Source organism: Hippoglossus hippoglossus, chromosome 18 (assembly GCF_009819705.1).
Source record: "Hippoglossus hippoglossus isolate fHipHip1 chromosome 18, fHipHip1.pri, whole genome shotgun sequence".
NCBI lineage: Eukaryota > Metazoa > Chordata > Actinopteri > Pleuronectiformes > Pleuronectidae > Hippoglossus > Hippoglossus hippoglossus.
Window position 1 is genome coordinate 671596 of NC_047168.1, and position 19524 is coordinate 691119.

The 19524-nt window shown below is 41.3% G+C and overlaps 2 protein-coding genes across 3 annotated transcripts; one reads left to right on the forward strand and one right to left on the reverse strand.

Moving 5' to 3' along the window:
- Positions 1 to 487: 487 nt before the first annotated feature.
- mpdu1b (mannose-P-dolichol utilization defect 1b) lies at positions 488 to 8667 on the reverse strand. The gene is made up of 7 exons (XM_034569097.1): positions 8508 to 8667; positions 5713 to 5778; positions 5497 to 5629; positions 5219 to 5304; positions 2663 to 2781; positions 1596 to 1706; positions 488 to 1067 (listed from the first exon to the last, which is right to left on the reverse strand). The coding sequence occupies exons 1-7, from the start codon at positions 8632 to 8634 to the stop codon at positions 933 to 935; spliced, it is 777 nt and encodes a 258-aa protein (XP_034424988.1). The 5' UTR covers positions 8635 to 8667; the 3' UTR covers positions 488 to 932.
- A 1853-nt stretch (positions 8668 to 10520) lies between these two features.
- mblac1 (metallo-beta-lactamase domain containing 1) lies at positions 10521 to 18176 on the forward strand. 2 transcript variants are annotated; one of them, XM_034615517.1, is made up of 2 exons: positions 10521 to 11072; positions 17171 to 18176. In XM_034615517.1, the coding sequence occupies exons 1-2, from the start codon at positions 10584 to 10586 to the stop codon at positions 18119 to 18121; spliced, it is 1440 nt and encodes a 479-aa protein (XP_034471408.1). In that variant the 5' UTR covers positions 10521 to 10583; the 3' UTR covers positions 18122 to 18176. The 2 variants fall into 2 exon arrangements, with proteins under 2 accessions (XP_034471408.1, XP_034471409.1); XM_034615518.1 differs by lacking the exon at positions 17171 to 18176 and adding an exon at positions 13606 to 14177 and having other exon boundaries at positions 10522 to 11072.
- Positions 18177 to 19524: the final 1348 nt, after the last annotated feature.

The following is a 19524-nucleotide window of genomic DNA, read 5'->3' on the forward strand; positions in this document are numbered from 1 at the left end:
ATAGGTCTGAAGTGTCCTATGGCAAAATAAGGAGACGCAGTTTGACAGAGAGGAAATTACTCCGGTGAGAAGACGTCTGTTGTGAGAAATGATCAAAGTCACAGAATTCACTCAGATGAGAATCGATGTTTCATATAGAACATGATAAAAATCAATATGTTTAAAAAGAACACATGATCGGGGAAGATCAGCGGATTGTGACGATCTCTAAACAGCCTCTCCTGCGGATCCAGCCTCGCAATCCTCACTCCGATGTCGATTTGCGTCTCCCCGTGTGCAGCATGTTTTTGACTGGATAGTGTGCAGTGTGGCGGTGCTTAAATACTGTAGAGTAGCATTGAGTTAACCATGAACAAAAACTGCTCAGAGCAGGGTAGAGCTGCAGCGCAAGTTGTCACGGCATCTTACCTCGAGTTAAACCTAACCTACTTTCATAGAACTGGTTAACCACAAAGTTACCCCTGTAGACAGTAACCTCGCTTTTTAGTACAGGCCCCTGGTGTGGAATCATTTTCATGTTTAATGACGAAACACAAAATTCTCCATTACATGCAGCCATGGTCAGTTTCAAACCATTTCCACAAAAAATAAAATTAACAGGCAAGAGCATGCACTCTTTAACAATATTGAACTGCATCAAGAGGAATGTAATAACAGTGGGAGTCTGACCCCAGCAGCTCTGCTTAGAGCTACACAACCAGCAACCACCAGCTGACTGTCAATCATAAAGCCAGTGGGCCTACACAGAAACAATAGAAAACACTACCTAACATCTGCTTGGCAAGTATTACATCTTCGCATCAAGGTCAAACGTTTGTCCACCAGACGCAACGGGGCTCCAATTTCCAGTCAAGTTTTGAAGATGTCTCTTTGTATCTTAAGATTTGCGAAGAAGAGTAACTCTAGAATTAAAGTTGAGCTTTGTTCTCTGCCTACGCCATCTTCTTTTTCGTCTCTGTCTTGTGTTCTGGGGAACTGTTCCAGTAGTGGAGAACCTGCAGAGTGATGATGCCGTTACAGGTGGAGGATATAACATAGGTGAGGGCCATCAGTGAGTCTCCAGTTTCCTGTGAGGAGACAATATGGATCAGAACACGTGGACACGAGCTGATGACATAGTAAATGTATTTTCTAACGTGCAAATGATCCTCCCGATACTGAGCCACGAGTATCGGGAACCTCAGGAGGAGGTGGAGGTGTGAACGCACAGGTCTTAGTGAGAGCCTCCTGATTTTCTGTGTACTCTCTTCACCTGGCCCCCTAGGTCTCTGTATCTTTTTGTCATTGGAATATGTCATTTTAATTGAAATATAAGGCGTTAACAAAACATCGTTAACACACAAGCGAAGCCTCAGACGGCTGTAGCAGTGAGACGAGTGGGCTCGGCCCGTCATCAAAGTGCAATGCCAAAAACACATATTGCAAAAATATTCATAGGTTCACTGCTGTGCATTATTAATATAAATACTCCCAAAAAAAACATTCAAAACTATGTGACAGTATTTTTTTTCCAAAGTTAGGGTTGTAGCCTAACCAGGAAGAGACCATTTATGTGTGACTTGTATGTGGTGACCCTACACTGCACACCCTCTTACCTGTAAGGAGGTGAAGATGCGGGCGAGGGATCCAGCAAACATCAGGAAGACCGAGACAGCAGACAGCTGGCCAGTGTGTCCATTACTGTAGTTAGCGGCTGCCTGGATCAGCTGACACACACACACACACACACACATGGTAAATGCACTGCATATATTTAACACTTAGACTACTCACACCCACATTTAACCATTCACACATATTCATACAGCCCTTTTCTATCAGACATCACATTCACCAGTGGTAGCTTGCCCAATGACACTTCGGCATGCAGACTGTTTGCACATGATATATCCATAACACTTCTGTCTGTCTCGGGAGAAGGATCTCTCACTTTGGACTCTCCCTGAGGCTTCTGGGCTTTTTTGGAAGTTTTTCCTAACCCTAGTCTAGCGTTAAGGACAGAGGATGTCACACCTTGTACAGATTGTTAAGCCCTATGAGCTAAATTGTGATTTATGAGTATGGGCTATAGAAATAAAATTTAATTTAATTTGAATTAGTAACTTCCTAAGTAACCCTAACCCTTCTATATGTTTTTTTTTATATGAGCAATACATTTCTTCATGGGTTGCTGAATCATGGAAGCCATGCAGCAATAGCTTCTAGCAGTAGCTGTTTGTACATAAGACAACTATCAGGGGTTAATACTAATGAAAGTGTCGGACCTATGAGGTACTGAGAAGAAGAGGGTGTACATGTTTATGCACTGTGACATACTCCGACATTCTAATCTGAACCTAACAGACAAAGACAACAACCTCATTCGTTCTCAAACATCTCAATAGTTATAAACACAAGAGCAACGCATTGACAAGTTGAACAGTGAACCACACAATGATTTAAGAAATCGTAATAATAAAAAAAAAAACTCTGCCATTCAGACCGCTCCGTGACATAAACATCAACAGATGCGGCTAAAACGGTGAGGTCTTGGGCATCAGCGCGGACGATAAAAACTTTATGGAGGATAGTGCGAGCAAATTACAATATGGTAGGCCACCACAGTCTTGTTAATTAATGGGAAACGCTGTACATGTATTAGACGGGTGCTGTCATTGCCTACCCTGCCAATGATGACGGCTGGCATGTTAAAGGCCTGCATGATGGTCACCACTGACATGGGGGTGACTCCAGACAGCAGGGGGAGCAGCAGGACAAAATACAGCACCAGGAACAGGAGACCTGGGAGAGAAGGAGCTCTGTTAGACTGAATTTGGCTTTGAAATGAACGAGTTACGAGTGGAAAAATTCCCATGAAGTGGGTTGTTACCCCTTTTGACTGGCCGAGACTATATTTTAGTCAAGGTGATGTACATTTGTTATGTAAAGTTTGGTATTTTCTACAGCAACCTGGGAGTTTGATCCTCACGGAGGGAATGCACCTGCAAAAAGCTACTGTAAATTACAAACATACAGCAAATGTTTACTGCACACAGGTTACCTGGAGGCAAAATGGTTAGTGTAACACAATCTGATGTGTGTCACACTCAAATTCTATTTTATTTGTATAGCACCAAATCAGAATATACATACATCTCAAGGCAGTTCACATAGAAGGTTAATACCTTAAAAAAACAGTTCCCACAATGAGCAAGCACTTTGTTAATGACGAATTAATTGAATGGTTAATTTGTATACGACACCATTCTTTACAGACGACTGTAAAAACAGATAGAAGCTAAAGAGACTAAGGCCCAAAACACTGCCTGCGTTATGGGTGGTGGTTTGCCATTTTGTCTCGGTTGTTCACCACTAGGAGTTGTAGGTAAAAATCCAAGTGAATAGAGAATAAAGCAAAGGACACAGTAAAAGATTATGAGGGTCCTTCTTTATTGCCCTTTAGTGCTCAAGAGTGCTACAGAACAAAAGAGAGCAGTAGACTTGTTCCATGTTTATGTTCTTCCTTTGAAAAAACATATAGTGCTGCACCACTGGCCAGCAGCTGTGAAACACTGCAGTCCATCTGTGGAATTAGGACCACGGGTCCGCAGTCATCATTTTGTCCAGATTTGGTTACGTGGAGGAGGATATGATGAGTGTGAAAGATTTGTTGGTCGGACTACAAATCTTTTTCAATCAGAGTTTGATTTCAGTGGCTGTTTCTCACAGAGTTTCTCACAGAATTGCTTCAGACTATGGCGGTTCACCCATTCACACACACACATTCATACAGTGTACAGCACTTTTTGGGGGTAATTTGGAGTTCACAGTGTCTTGCCCAAGGACACTTCAGCATGCAAATGGGGAAAACCGGGGTCGAACCGCCGATCTTCGGGTTAGAGGACGAACGCTCTAGCCCCTCAGCGACAGCCACCCAATAATACATTACATTTCTTTTTTCTTTTTTTTTTAGCAGACGCTTTTATCCAAAGCCACTTACAATAAGTGCATTCAACCATGAGGGTACAAACCCAGAACAACAAGAATCAAGAAAGTATAATTTCTTCAAAAAAGCAAAACTACAAAGTGCTATAAGTAAGTGCCATTTAAGTGCTACTAAATTGTTAGTTTAAAAATGTTATTCAAGGTATAATCTGAAGTAGTGTGTTTTTAGTTTGCGGTGGAAGATGTGTAGACTTTCTGCTGTCCTGATGTCATTGGGGAGCTCATTCCACCATTTAGGAGCCAGGACAGCAAACAGTCCTGATTTTGTTGAGTGTTTAGCTCGCAGTGAGGGAGCAACAAGCCGATTGGCCGAAGCAGAGCGGAGTGAACGGGCTGGGGTGTAACGTTTGACCATGTCCTGGATGTAGACTGGACCCGATCCGTTCGCAGCACGGTACGCAAGTACTAGTGTTTTGAAACGGATACGTGCAGCCACTGGTAACCAGTGAAGGGAGCGGAGGAGGGGAGTAGTGAGAGTGAATTTAGGTTAAAGACCAGTCGAGCTGCTGCACTCTGGATGAGCTGCAGAGGTCGGATGGCACCAGCAGGTAGAGGTAATACCCAATACTAACTCAATATGAGTACAAGGTAAGAGTATGATTTAGTTGCTTGGCTCTGGATATCTGTTATCGATATCGAGAATGGCTAGGGTGGCTATGCTAACAACAGCTATAGCCAAGGTTAACGATAATATTAACTTTGGGTAATTCGAAAGTCAGAATCAGGAATACAATTTGAAAATATTATATTGTGCTATCAGTTTGAAAACATTCAAACGTATTCATTCTTCTATTCACAGGGCTATACTAACACTTTCAAGAGGGTCCACTGACATATATTTATTTGTTTTTCATATATATTTATATATATGTATATACACTGTTACTCTTTGATGTGAGCAGACACTTTCAATTCATAACTAAGTAAACAAAATAGAACAGACTCAGAAATCACTCTGACCCACCCATTCCCCAAAATTATAATTGAATCCTGTAATACTGTGTATATTCTGCTCACACTGAATATATTGTTTTTTTTGTACTGTATATATATTTTACCTTAAGGATTAAATAAATGTAAATCCAATTTCCGCTTCACTTTTTTGAAATATGTTGTCATCTTTAACTGTGATTTAAATTGGTATTGTAATTGTATTTGATAATATGGGTCATTGTTGAAATACTAACCCCACAGCGCCTCAGTAATTAAATAGTGATATGAGCATCGGTGTTACCTTTACTGGTTTTTCCTCCGTAGTGCAGAATGAGGAAGCCAATAGCGACGGTCTGCAGCGTGAGGAACAGAGCTTCCCCCCAGGCGCTGTGGTAACATTGAGCAAATGTTGACCAGTTAGTTACACAATAAGAAACGAAAGGAGGAGAAACTTGTCTGAATCAACATACAGTGCAATTATTAAGTGATGGCACGACAAAAGCAGAATTGTAGACGTCATAGTGCTGCATGTACATCAAATATTAGATCATTTATAGTTCATTTGAAAAATATCCCCACCTGAAAGGGAACTTGTTGGCGATACTGTAGGCCATTGTTCCTGTGATGGCCAGCAGCTCTAACAGCACAGACTTGAAGCTCAGCCCCTCAGCGCTCTTTGCTCCCATCAACTTTAAGATCTGTGGCAGTTTCACTGTGGACGAATGTTAACGTTGACTAAATTGGAGTCAAATTCAAGAAATCAGGTGAAAGAGAGGCAGAGTTGAGGTGGTTTACCCATCACTGATCCCAGGATGATGCCGATCCCCAGGCCTTTGCTCAATACGATCTTCAGACATGGTACTGGCACAAAACATACAAAGAGGCAGATTAGCCACATTGTCATACATCACATCAGGCTTTGCACACAAAGTGTACGTGTGTGATTAAGACAACAACATGGCACAGAGGAATAAGATGAATCAGATGTTATTAAACACATATTACTGGCTTGTGAGATTAGTAACTTGTTGGTTTGGCTCTTTATAGGGAATTTGTTGATGGACTTTTATTTTGCTGATTAACCTAGGATGGCATCTTCCAATATGGCTGGGATAGCTGATCTCTGCTGGGAGTTCATATGATCACACTGCTAATCCAAGTGCACTGGCGATAAATGGTTTGTCTTGCCATGCTTATCTCGCTGAAGCATGTTGACAGGTGGAGCTGGGGATCAAACCACTTACACTATACTTGATGACTAACCTGTCCAACCGAGTGGCCTCTAGCCCACACCAGAACATCTGGACCTTTGTGAGACCTGTGGAGTGCCTCACAAAGCAGGCTTGCCAATTAAACAAGGCTTATTTCAATATGTAGAGCTAGTTTTAGGGTATGTTTATGTTATAAAGTAGGATTAAGTCCGAGCAGGGTTATTGTAGACACCATCAGACTAGTTTTAATGCTTAACTTAAATTGAAATATATTTAAATTCCCGTGATTGAAATTGTGTGATTGAAATCTCACATCTTTCTCATTCAAATGTATCCAAACAGTATTCCAGCCATTACATGGTAAAAAACCCTTCCAGTGCTTTACAGTACAGTTTTTTAGCCACTCACCAATTCCATACAATTTTAGGGTTCAGTATCTTGCCCAAGGACACTTCAGAATGCAGAATAAGGAATAAGACTGTAATTGAACTGCTGACCGTCTGGTTACCGCCCTACACCCTCAGCCCTATCATATGTGATTTTAAATACAATGATTTCAAATAAATTCAAATAAAGTTATTGTCTTATAGTAGTAATTATGATACAAATATGTTTTTTCTTATTTGGTCTGTCAAAGTTTTTTCATTGTATGTTCATCTTATACATCTGTATCTATCTAACGCATGTTGTCAAAAATCAAAGCAAAGAGATGCAACGAATTGAGTTCATCCCGTTGACTGAGTATGAGCTCTCTGAGGACTCACAACATGCTCACCGAAGGTCTCCTTTGCTTGGTTTGCTGCAGGGATCTTGTTAAAAGTGCAGTTCTGCAGAACTTAGTGACATCTAGTGGTAAAGTTGCATACTGCAAACAACTGCATATCCCTCTCCTTTCCCATCCATTTCCAAATGTGTAGGGAAACCTACCATGGCCTTCCTATAATTCCCTCCACCAAGGAGATCGGGCCTCACTCAACAATATCTTTAAAATAAGTTTTTTCCTTAATGTGTTTTCAAGAAAGTTCCTGAGAAAATTGGACATCAGATTCATGACGTGTTCTTAAACTGCAGAATTGTTTGCATCTGTGTTTTTATCTGGATGAATCCCATTGTCTTCAGTAGTTGAAAACACCTGCCAGTTATACCTAATTTGCATAGGTCAACACCCCACCCATGCCCATAAAATGGCATGAGACTGCAGTGTGGTGTGTAGTGGTATCCACTGCTGTGTAGTGTCAGCAGTGGATATAAAATACACAAATTAATAATTGTTGATTGGGATGCAGTTACCGGTTCAGTGAACGCTGTACTGGGAGAAAGTTGCACAGTTGATGGAGAAAAATAATTGTTGGATCCCAAATCTAAAGTCAAAAGGGACATAGTAAGATAAACTCTGCAGTTTACATTAACTGCATTGGACTCGGGTCGGTTATGGACTGAAAAACACAGAGTTTCTGTCAGGTCTGGGTCAGGCTCGATTAGTTTTCTCTCTGGCTTGGACAGGTTCAGGCGAGTGAAATGTGGCCCAGCCGCACTCCAACCTGTACACAGACCTGAGTGCCGAGTGGTGCATTTGCATCTCCTGGGCTGACTCCCGGCTCAGAATCAGGAAGTAAACCCTTTTTCAGAATTACTAGGCTACAATTGGACAGCAAATTGACGAGGAGACTGAGGTCCTTCGGAGCGTGCAGGACACTATTAAGGACTTTTCATGACAGTGTGGTGGCTTCTGCAGTGTCCTACACTACTGTCTGCTGGGGGGGTGTGGCGCACTGAGAGGGACAGGAAAAGACTAAATTAACTGGTTAAGAGGGCCATCTCCGTCTCGGACTGCTCTGTGTACTTCACTGAGTAAGTGGGGGAGAGGAGGATGGTAGCGAAGCTTAAATCCATCGTGGAAAATACCTCTCGTTCCCTATGTGACACTGGGAGGGCCCTGAGCAGCTCTATCAGCAGCAGACTGTTACACCCACAGTAGGAATCAATCTCATATCACGACTACTTATATTTAATATATTTAATTAAATTTAACTCCGTACATTGGTGTCATCCTGCACATTACTTATATACACACCTGCATACCTTTTTATATTCATATTATCTAGTATATTGTGAGTTTAAACCCACATATTAATATACATCTTTTTAGAGTTGTATTATATGAAACCACCAAGACCAAGAAAATAAACGAGGAATGGCCTACCAGCTATTAAACCCACATTTGAGCCCAACATTAACCTCAGAAGAACGACTGGGCAAAATGACTACGCCATACATGGCAGACCAACCCGGAAGAACAAGCCGGTCACCTACATACTGTAACTCGTCTGGCTTAACATTAGCTGGAGCTTCCCGAGGATTCATCAGTGTTCGTCTTACCGTCCAAGAAGTTGAAACTGAGGAAAAACTCGTCGTAGCATGACTCTGGCATAAAATATGTCAACAGGAGCCCCTTCAGGGGATCCATAAAGGATGACCCTCGGTTCAACGCTGCTTCACTCGCCATTGTCAACAATACAGTGACGTTGTATTCCTTGTTTTTCAGGTTTTGTCACGGTGGCAACCGGCAGTTTAAACTGCGCTACCGCCACCTATCGTGTTGGAGTGGAAGGACATAGAAGTCAAACCCAGCATTTATCTCTGATTTTCGGTGAGGAAACTTTTAATATATAGTAATACTGAATTCTACACAGTTTTTTTTACAACAGCATCTCCTCTGATTGAGGAAGCTGGGTCTCCACCATTCAGTTGTTTAATTTCAGTGAGTGGGATTACACTGTCAGAACTCTGTTCAACAGATTCACACTCTGTTCACACTTTTATTCTCTAGCAAACAAATCCATGTATATATATATTAAATAACGTTTTACATAAAGCTATTTTGCACCTCATTTCAATTCAATTTTATTTGTAGAGCACCAAACCACAACATAAGTTGTCTCAAAGCACTTTATATACTGTAGTAAGGTCGGGACATTACAAAATTAGAGAAACCCAATGGTTCCCACAATGAGCAAGCAAGTGGGGAGAAAAAAAACTCCCTTTTAACAGAAACTTAATATGAATTTAAATGCTCTCTAAAAAATAAAATATTGGACTGCATTTATACATAGCTTTTCTAGTCTGAACCAAGAAATAAACTATACTGAGAAACAGACATCATACAGGTCGGCCGAGAAGAACAACTGCAGCTGGTGACAGAAACAGAGACCTGCGAGGAAGATTTCCCAAAACCAAGATCCATAGATCAAGAGGGCAGTTATCAACCCTGAGTTATCAACCCTGAGTTATCAACCCTAAGTTATCAACCCTGAGTTATCAACCCTGAGTTATCAACCCTGAGTTATCAACCCTAAGTTATCAACCCTGAGTTATCAACCCTGAGTTATCAACCCTGAGTTATCAACCCTGAGTTATCAACGGTTTGGTGATGTCAGTGGGTCACAGGCTTGATCCAGTCATTACAAGAAAAGGCTATTACACCAAGTGTAAAATATCATCCACTTGAACTTAAACACCATCTGTTTAAGATTGGAAAGTGTTGATTTTAAGTTTCTTCTTATTAAGTATTAGGACAATCTAGTCAGATTCTAGACAAGCCGTAGTACTCGACATAGCCCAAAACGTGTCCTAATTAAGAGAGCAGGAACAGAAAAAAAGTTCCATAACATATTGGTATGAAAAGAAATGAACTGGTAGATAAATATGCAAAATGCAAGGAGAAGATTATTGTAAAATATAGCAAAGCAGAAATCAAACGTATAATCAAGTCAGAAAAATGAATGGCATTGGGATAGAGGAACTATGGGCGAACTATTCAAAGAAAGACAGTAGAAAGGACAGAATATCAACAAGCGAGACAGGTAGTTAAATATGCACTAAAGGGGAATCAGATTGCTGTGAATATCAGAGAGAGATGAGTTCAGGGGATGTAGGTTACAGGGATATTTTCAGATTTCTAGCAGACACCAGCGTTTTAAGGAGAATTGAATGATTTAATACTATATTGAGTCACACTCTGATCCAGAAGGTGGTGGTAATGCATGTAAAAGCGGATTGCCAACCGCATTAAACAAAAACAGAAGAACAACATGACGTGGCCCGAGAGCAGCAGGTCATCATACACAGTCAGATACTGTAGGTGGCAGTATGCGTCTGAGAATCAAAGAAGGGAATTAATATCAGGATTAAAAGACGAAGAGCAAAATATCACATTCAAAAACTTGTTAGGAAAGACATCAAAGGATACACATCATCTTCTGATGAACTACTTAAGAGAAACAGGACTTAAGAAGAAAAGAATTCAATTTGACTTTAGTTGAGTTTGCTGCCAATCTACTGTTCCGCACTCGTCCAGAAGGTGGCGATAATGCGCCTATACGCTTGTTTGCCAACCGCCAGTAAACACCAGAAGAAAGCGGTGGCAGCATGCACCGTGATGGTTTGAATTAGGTCATGGAGGTTGCGGTCATGTGCTCGTCCGGCTCAGCTCCTCTTGAGGACTCAGCGGACATGTCGGGGACAGGCAGTGTCCTGGTCTCTGTCTCTGACCGGTATCAAACCATCCCGCTGCCGGAGCCTCACGCACACTTTCCTGGACAGCCATACTCCGTGTCCGTGCTTAAAGTGGGATACTGTCTTCCTCAGCCCGACGGGACATTCAGAGCCGACGGGACCATCACCCTCATAACGGGACCCAAGATTATTCTGGTGGACACGGGAGGACCATGGGACCGGGACTTTCTCCTCACGACGCTGAAAGAGAGGGGCCTGGACCCGGGGGACATTAACTTGGTCGTAGGGACCCACGGGCATTCAGACCACATTGGAAATCTGGGACTTTTCCCGACAGCTCTAACGATTGTGGGATATGACATCAGCGAGGGGGACACGTACCGTCCCAACAGGCTGGCACAGGGACATGCTTACACTGTTGATGAACATGTGAGTGTCACGTCCTCACACAAAACCTGTGCTCTGAAGGTAAACGTATCTGAAAAGTCAAAGAAGTCAGCGATTTGTAATTCTTATAAGGGCCCCAAAACGAATGAGAGCTCAAAGGGAGTTCAACCTGAAGAGCGGTTTTTGCAGGCTGCCTAAAACACACTGGGTGGAACCTGTGTGTTTGCTTAGAGAGCAGGACTAGCTGTCAGATCCTAGACTAAAAGTGTTCAGGTCAAACTGCAGCCTTGAAGAAATAACAGCTTTAAGATCAGACAGTTCCCAATGTGACTGTGTGTTCGAGGCTGATCAGAGAATATGCTGTGTTTGACAATCTCAGGTTGTGAATCAGTTAAAGATCACAGAGAAACAGGGTGATGGTTTTACAGCAGGACCAGAGGCAGTGCCATCTTAGCAGACAGCATCACAATAATGTTAAAGGGGACATATCATGCAAATTCCACTTTGTTAGTGCTTCTACAGGTTAATGTGGTTATCTGGCTCATGTCTACCAACCCAAAAACTCTGGGGAAAAAACACTCGCGCGTTTTGTTATGGTTCCTCTAAGTCAGAAAGGTCATGCTTGAGTGACTGGAATGAGCTTCCTGTGTACTGTGTCGTCACTCCCTACATGGCCTTGGCCCACCCCCCACCTCATCCCCCCCCACACACACACACACACTCGTTACGCCGGGTTTACACCGGACGCCGAAGCGCCGCGCCGCTTTTCTCCGCGCTGGTCAGCCCCATAGACTGTATATATAAGGTCAGCCCGCGATTCTGCTTTCTCCGCTTGTTGTTGTACCCGTTGAATGTCGGGGTTCGGGGGTAAATGATGGTCTTCATAGCCCCCCCCCCCCCACCTCTCTTTCTCTCTCTGTCTGTCTGCTTGTGTGCTTGTAGTGGATGGGCAGAGGGGGACATTTAATTATGTGATTGGGAAAATTAAAACTCCAGGACAGGAGGGGAATACAAAGTATGGGATGCATATTTGATAATTTATATCATATAAAATATGTAATTTATATCATGGGGGGAGAGGGGGGAGGGGGGAGCTGGCTCACTAGCATTTAAAGGAACAGGCACTCAAAACAGGTCACTCTGTGGAGGGCTGTTTTAGACAGGATAAAAAGGGTGCTGTTTTATATGATCCTTGTGGTATTTTGACCAAAGTATGTTACAGACATTTCATTAAGACCCCAAGGAACCATATCAACTTGTGGTAAAATGGGCATGCTATGTCCCCTTTAACCTAAGTTGTGCTGTAATTTAAAAAAAAAACTCTTTTTATTGGGTGAGTGAGGGTCCAAATACAGTACATTCAACATGTATTCTTGATATTAATAATATTATAATTATGATTATGAATATTTCTTTAAAAAAAAATAATAATCATGATTAGACCTTGTTTAGGTTGCTCATGTTCAAGTACCATGCAGTTGTCAACACGGGTAATATCCCCACCCACATAAACATGCATACTTATCACACTCATACTGAAGACACACAGTAAGACTGAAATCTCAATTCCTCGTTGAAAGCCATAATTTACAAAATGACTGGATCATCTTATTTCACATTTTGTGGTTGGGCAGGCCCTCTAAATACCCAAATATATCTGCATGGCATGCGCACTTGAGAGGTGAGTTTTTCAAATGAGTCCCTTTTTTAAATGGTCTCCAGTGGGCTCTGTGTGTCTGACAGTACAGCTATGTTTACTACAGTGATTTTATACCAAAATTACTTGGTGATACATTGACAGTGTTTGAAAATATTAAAAACAAATAATAATTGCTTGGTTCTGCAACTCTATAATGCTCACGACGCTGGGTTAAATGTTTACGATAAAGTGGATCTATAATCGGGCATCAATTCACAGCCTCCCCGTCTGCATTGCAAATTTCCAGATTGCATAAAGGTTCATTTTATAGAGCCCAACGTTTGTGTGGGAACTGGTGCATCTTTCTCGCTGTGGCTGGCTGCAATATAGGTTAAGAACTTCACCACCTCCATGTTGGTAGACCACTTGATCATATCTCACATCCCCCCTTTATATGCAAATAAATAGAGACAAAATGATGTGGTTTTCTGTTTGTGTGTCTCTGTGGGCAGAAGTGATAGAAAGGGTGAGATAGAGCAGAGCAGAGAATCTATGTGCATGTGCACTAAGAAGACTTTTGGTTAATTATGAAGCTGTAGCAGGTCCGAGGACTTCAGCTGTGTAGATCTACATGTAGATGATAAGTATTTGTGATGTGATGTAATATGAACTGTACAGCTATAAACACAAACGTATGGATAGCATGTTTATGTGAGTGGATTGAGGTGATGTGCAGGTTCATAAAGTAACAAACATGGCAAAGCCTCTGCGCACACACTCAATCCAACTATAGCTGACAGGATTAACACTACATGAAGCAAAAGAGAAGACAAAGTAAAACTAGAGTCAGACTGTGATGGAGCTTAGAGGCTGTTGTGCTGGTTTTCCCTCAGGCTCTGACAGTGTCTGTCTCTTCTCTCCTTTCCTCTCCTACAGATATACGTAGTTCCAAGTCCAGGCCACACAGGACAAGATGTCAGTGTTCAGGTGAAGGGGACCACAGCAGGCACTGTGCTTGTTGCAGGGGATTTATTTGAGTGCTGCTCAGACGGGGACAGCTGGCGGGATCTGAGTATGAACACTGCAGTACAGGAGGTCAGCCGCCAAAGGGCGTTACGCACTGCTGACGTCATCATACCGGGACATGGACCCCCATTCAGAGTCCTCAGGAACTGCTGAACCAACCCTGAGGACATCAGTTATACAACTGAAATGGGCCTGCTAGACATAGGCACTCAGAGCCGTGTGAACAAACATGTGGACAGCTCTAAATAACAGGTGTGCATGCACCAAAGCTACTTTAAGGACACATTTGAGATCCGATCACACAGACCACATTTGGAGGTGGTCTGGGAATGCGTGTGGCCACATTCTTTTCTCTGTGTAAACCCTGACCCGCTACAGTTTTATTATGAGCCCAAAGCTTTTACACCTCTCGTTTTTTACCACACATTATTTTATTTGTGGCCACCAACACAATATTGACACTGAATGATATTTATATATGTGTATATATATATTGATTTTCAGTTTTTGTTACTATTTCAAATGAATAAAACCTTATGTCATGGTAAAGTTGTGTGCATTTTGCAAATCCCCTCCTGTTCTCTCTCTTTCTGTCTGACACACACACACACACACACACACACACACACACACACACACACACACACACACACACACACACACACACACACACACACACACACACACACACACACACAGAGCTATAAAAAAGTAATACACAGAGGTGAAGGATAATAATACATCCTTTGGGGTGCCAAGGATCACTTGTCCATGATATTATACTTCGTCATGCCTACCTGTCAAGACTACCTGGCCGTGTCTGATGAGGAGCTTGGGGTACAAATAGTAGATGTAGTAAATATGAATAATAAATAGAAAATATGGATGAGCTCTTCATCGTGATCACCAGGGGAGGAATCAAATCAAAATGCTGTGGTAAGCCTCACGCAGTCTCTCTCTCTCTCGCTCTCGCTCTCTCTCACACATTTTAGTTTGTTTAGGTAGTTTAGAGATTAATGACCCAACATTAGCCATGAAAAAGGAATGAACACAGCCTAAACACAAATTAAACAAACTGGCGCCTACTCTATCTGGGTAAGTTTCACAGAGAGTCAATTATCTCCATTACACAAATGTCTCTCTGTTTACTAAACAACGTGTATACACTTTTGGTCTGTCCCATACAACCATTTCTGGTTACATTTTCAGTTATTATGGTCTGTAAATGTGCTCATTTATTAGCTGCTAGAGGGCTGACTCTTTGTAAATATAGCTTACATATCAAATCAGGCAGTTTATTAGACTATTGTTAGTTAGCTATTTACATTAAAACATCAATTTCTGACGCTTTCAGAAACAAGAATGCGGTGAATCACATAAAGGCTTTTAATTATTGTATAAGAAAGTAATTATATCTGAGTCATTTTTTCTGGTGACTGACTGGATTGTTTCTATTCACATTACTTAAAATAATCACACCTTCTCTTTTTGGAGCACTGTAAGATCTCCCTAATAATATAGTTACTTTAAAAATGGTCATTAATGTTAACTCATGATTTACAAATTGTATCATTACATTTTATCTGGAACCTGTGTCTATAACTTAATTTTCTTGTGAAATAAACATTTTCCCTTTGATGGAAACACAAACGTAAAAAAAAAAGACAGAGATGTATTTCCACAATAGCTGGTCTACAGGAAGTCCGCAAAAAACAGCAGACACGTATGGACCAACAAGTCACAGGAGATGTCGAGATGTGTTTGACTTCCTGTGCTGAGTTTCACACACCAAGACTCTGACTACATGCTGAGGTGACAGCCACACAGTCTCTTCTTTCTCCTGGATCTTCACCTAATTTCAGCATGCAACAGGTACAGTCACTCGATCTCCTCGTTTCTACGTTTCCTCTAAAAATGTACTAATGCATTGCTTTTGTATTTCAGTTTTATAATAAGTACAAATCTGTCAAACAGGAAATAGATACACACTGATGGGAAATTACACCATCGGTATGTATACAGTATGTGTACAGTATGTTTATACCTCAAAAAGGGTAGACATTTATATTCAGAGAGCAGATTATTAGTTACCAATAAATGCAAACAAAAAGTGATGAGTTTTTTAATTTTTCTCCATCTTTGGATGGATATTTTGCATATAAATAAAATATTTGATATACATTAAAACCATCTATTTGAGGAAAGTACATTTTTCTGAAGCAGAAATAATAAAGATACTTTTGTCAGCTTGTTGCTGAGTGCATCAGTAACACAAACAACACAAGTTCTGCTTTGTGCAGGACAATCACTTTACTCTGAGAGAAGAGACTTTGTTCCTCTTTAACAACTGGGAATGTAGTTTTACATACTATATTAGACTACACTGAAAAATATACATTAAATGAATACATGTTCATATGAATCTCTTCAAATTAAATGAACAACAAATGTTATGTAGATTAAATACAGCTCTCAAATACCGCTGCAATGTGGGACACCGGGAGGTCATTCGTGGTTAACTTGACTATGAAAGGAGGTTATGTTCAACCCGAGATTTCCTGCCATTGCAACCTCCGTTGCAGCTCAACCCTGCTCTGAGCAGTTTTTGTTTGTGGTTAACGCAGTGTTCATCTCATATAATCATCTCTATAAGCATCTCTATAAGTATCTCTATAAGCATCATGTTTCTCCTTTTTGTAGCACAGGTTGTTTCCTTTAAAGCTAGGGCCTAAGACTTCTATGCAGTTATCGCTCTGATCTTTGCCTGCGCCTGCACTCTCTGCGGGAGTACAGTCATGTTGCAACCATTGTGATGTGATTATCTAATGTTAGCCACCAGTCTCTTCAAAGGACATAATACTGTGTCAGTTACGTGACAGGGACGTGAGTGAATCCCCCCTTTCAAAAATGAAATAAAATAAAAACATTTGCATTAACAAAGGTCACATTGCTATATTAGGATTGGGTTGAAACATCTCACAGATCACGATTAATCAAATATGAAAACAAAAAAAAGAAAAAGTATTTGAAGAAAAGTAATAGCGTGACATGTTGCTATCTGGAAGGGTTGTGTCACACCCACTTTAGACCTACGCCCGTTTCCCACTTGATAACCCCCATCTGTTTTTGTACTGTCTGTGGGCTATATGCATACTGGACATATTGTAGGCCTACTGTGAGAGTGCTGCACTTGAAGCCTCAGAATATATTTTAAAAACATACATATTGTCACATTATCAACACATTATCAACTGAAGCATCTCACAGCACTAACTAGGAGAAAAAACTGTAGCTGAGATGCAATGGGTCCATTTTACCTGTCTGCAAGGTAGCTATAGAAGCTCACTATCAGGCATAATCCTCCTCATCTACCGGAGTCAGTCACCTTTTTATCAGGTTACCTGCATTAAAGAAATGGCATAGAAAGAGTATTGGGCTTTTTCTAACTCCTCTCTCTCCCTCTTCTGTTTCTCAGGTCATTATGTCCAACAACTCCTGTCAAAATGGCAGTACAGACCCATACAGCATCTTGTCTGTGTGCGTATACTCCTTCATTTCCACAGTGGGCCTCATCTTTAATGTCACAGCACTGGCTTTTTTTTTCAATCACACCAAATCCAGGTCACAAACAATCGTCTACATGACCAACCTTGCCATAGCAGATACACTGCTCATCCTCACACTGCCAATGAGGATCTACTATCATCTGGGTTTTCCTGGTCTTCCTCAGTGGCTGTGTGATGGCCTTGGGTTGGTTCTGAAGGCCAACATGTATGGGAGCATCTTCCTCCTCACTTCCATAAGCTTTGACCGTTGCATGGCTGTCAGCTTTCCCATGTCTCTGCCTGTTCAGGAAGGGAGACGGAAAGCGCCCGTGGTTTGTCTCGGAATATGGATTCTCACCTTTGGAGCCAGCCTGCCCATCTACCTGTTCGGGCCTTCATCGGGTTCCCATAACAACTGTTTTGATAACCTGCCTGTCTATGCCACACAACCTGTGGTGGTTTTACCCACGCTGTTATTGGGGTTTGCCTTCCCATTAGTAATCATGCTGATCTCTTCCTGGGGTTTGGTCCGTTCTGTCCAACAAAGCACTGTGGCCCAGACCAAGCTAGTGGACAGCAGAAAAATCTACAGGATGATCGCTACCAGTCTCCTCATTTTCCTGATCAGTTTCCTCCCTTACCATGCCACCCTGGTTCTCCTGTCTCTTAAGAGTTATAAAACATCATGCACTGTGCTGACTGCATACCGCTACAGCCTGATGGTGGCTTGTCTTAATACAGTACTAGATCCCATTGCATATTATTTCACCACAGATACGTTCAGGCGGAAAGTTGATATAGGCGCTGTTCAGAGGATGTTCCCCTTGAATAGTCAAAGCTCTGAGGTGAATGGCAGGAGCAGAGGTCCTAGAAATAGCTAAAGGACTGTTGCAGAACCAATCAGTGTTATCATCCAAAAAACCTCAAAGCTGTTCATAAAAAAAAGGTGATTTCAAATTCAGGATGCAGTATAATTTTAAGATTATTTGGTTTTGGAGTGTGGATACCCGACCCAAGGCCATCAGGCCCCATCAGGATCCGACAAGCCAGGTCGGGTTAAGAAATTTAGAAATTATATTTTGGGGGTTGGTCTGCTTGGGTTTTTCAAGCATTGCTTTTCCACTGCTCATGTCATGTATTCATGTCAGGGACAGGGTAACCCCAACCTGGTGCAGCTCACATTAACTGCTCGGATTTGGCACGGGTTGGGTTTGGGGTGGGCTCAGTTAGATCTCTCTCGGGCTCCGACTGTTTCAGATGTAAAAAATTGGCCCATGCAGCACTCTAGTATGGGTTATGCATTATTCTTATCAGTGACCCTCGTCAAATATCTGAATGTTTGCATGATATTATTGTACTAGACATAATTGGAATTTGGTTAATGCCTGCCACAATCCCTAACAGCAATACTGCTTTTGGCTCTAGGTTATAGTTATGTGGTTGAATGTGTCATGTTGAGTTGATGAGTTCATGTTACAATATCACACAGATATATTTAGGATCCAACTGTTTCATTGATCAGCTATCTCCCATGGAATAAAGTAAGCACCTTGGTCTTTTATTGACAATCTTTGTTTAGCTCCAGTGGAAATGAAACACAGAACTGTGATTAACACAAATAGAAACGGACAATGTCTCTAAGCTAGCACTGCAGAGTTTAGGGAAGTAGTCTTGGTAATCTACGCAACTAAGGTGTTAAAGAACCAAATAATGTTCAGCTGCCTTTGACGGTGTAAGTCTCTAACATGGGAGAAATGTTCACTGTGTGCTTGTCTGTGCTTCACACATCTTTCTGCGTATAAACGGTGTATCTCTTGCACTCTGTCAAAATAAAGGTCAATCATGAGTTGTCATGAGACAAATGTAATACTGTGTGTTTATCTTAATAGTATATTTCATGAGGAATCCTGATCAATTACTGCATGCAATGGATGTTTGTCTGTTTCTGACTTCAATCAGAAGGCAGAATACATCAGGACATGCATCCATATACATATTAGACAAATTGACTTTTTAAAAATCAATTTAAGACAATGCACTGAGAAAATTATTTGAAACTGTTTTCAAGTATCACAATGACAACTCAGTATAATAAACTCAGCAACACAAATAGAGTATGTAGCCTTTATTTTCTTCATGTATATACTTTATAGGGACAGACATGAGTATTGAACGCTCACTATTACATATAGTAGAATTTATTGGCTAATCAACATTTTTTAGATGGACATCCTTGAAAATGTAATATGCATAACACAATAAAAACATTGATAAATGGTAATAG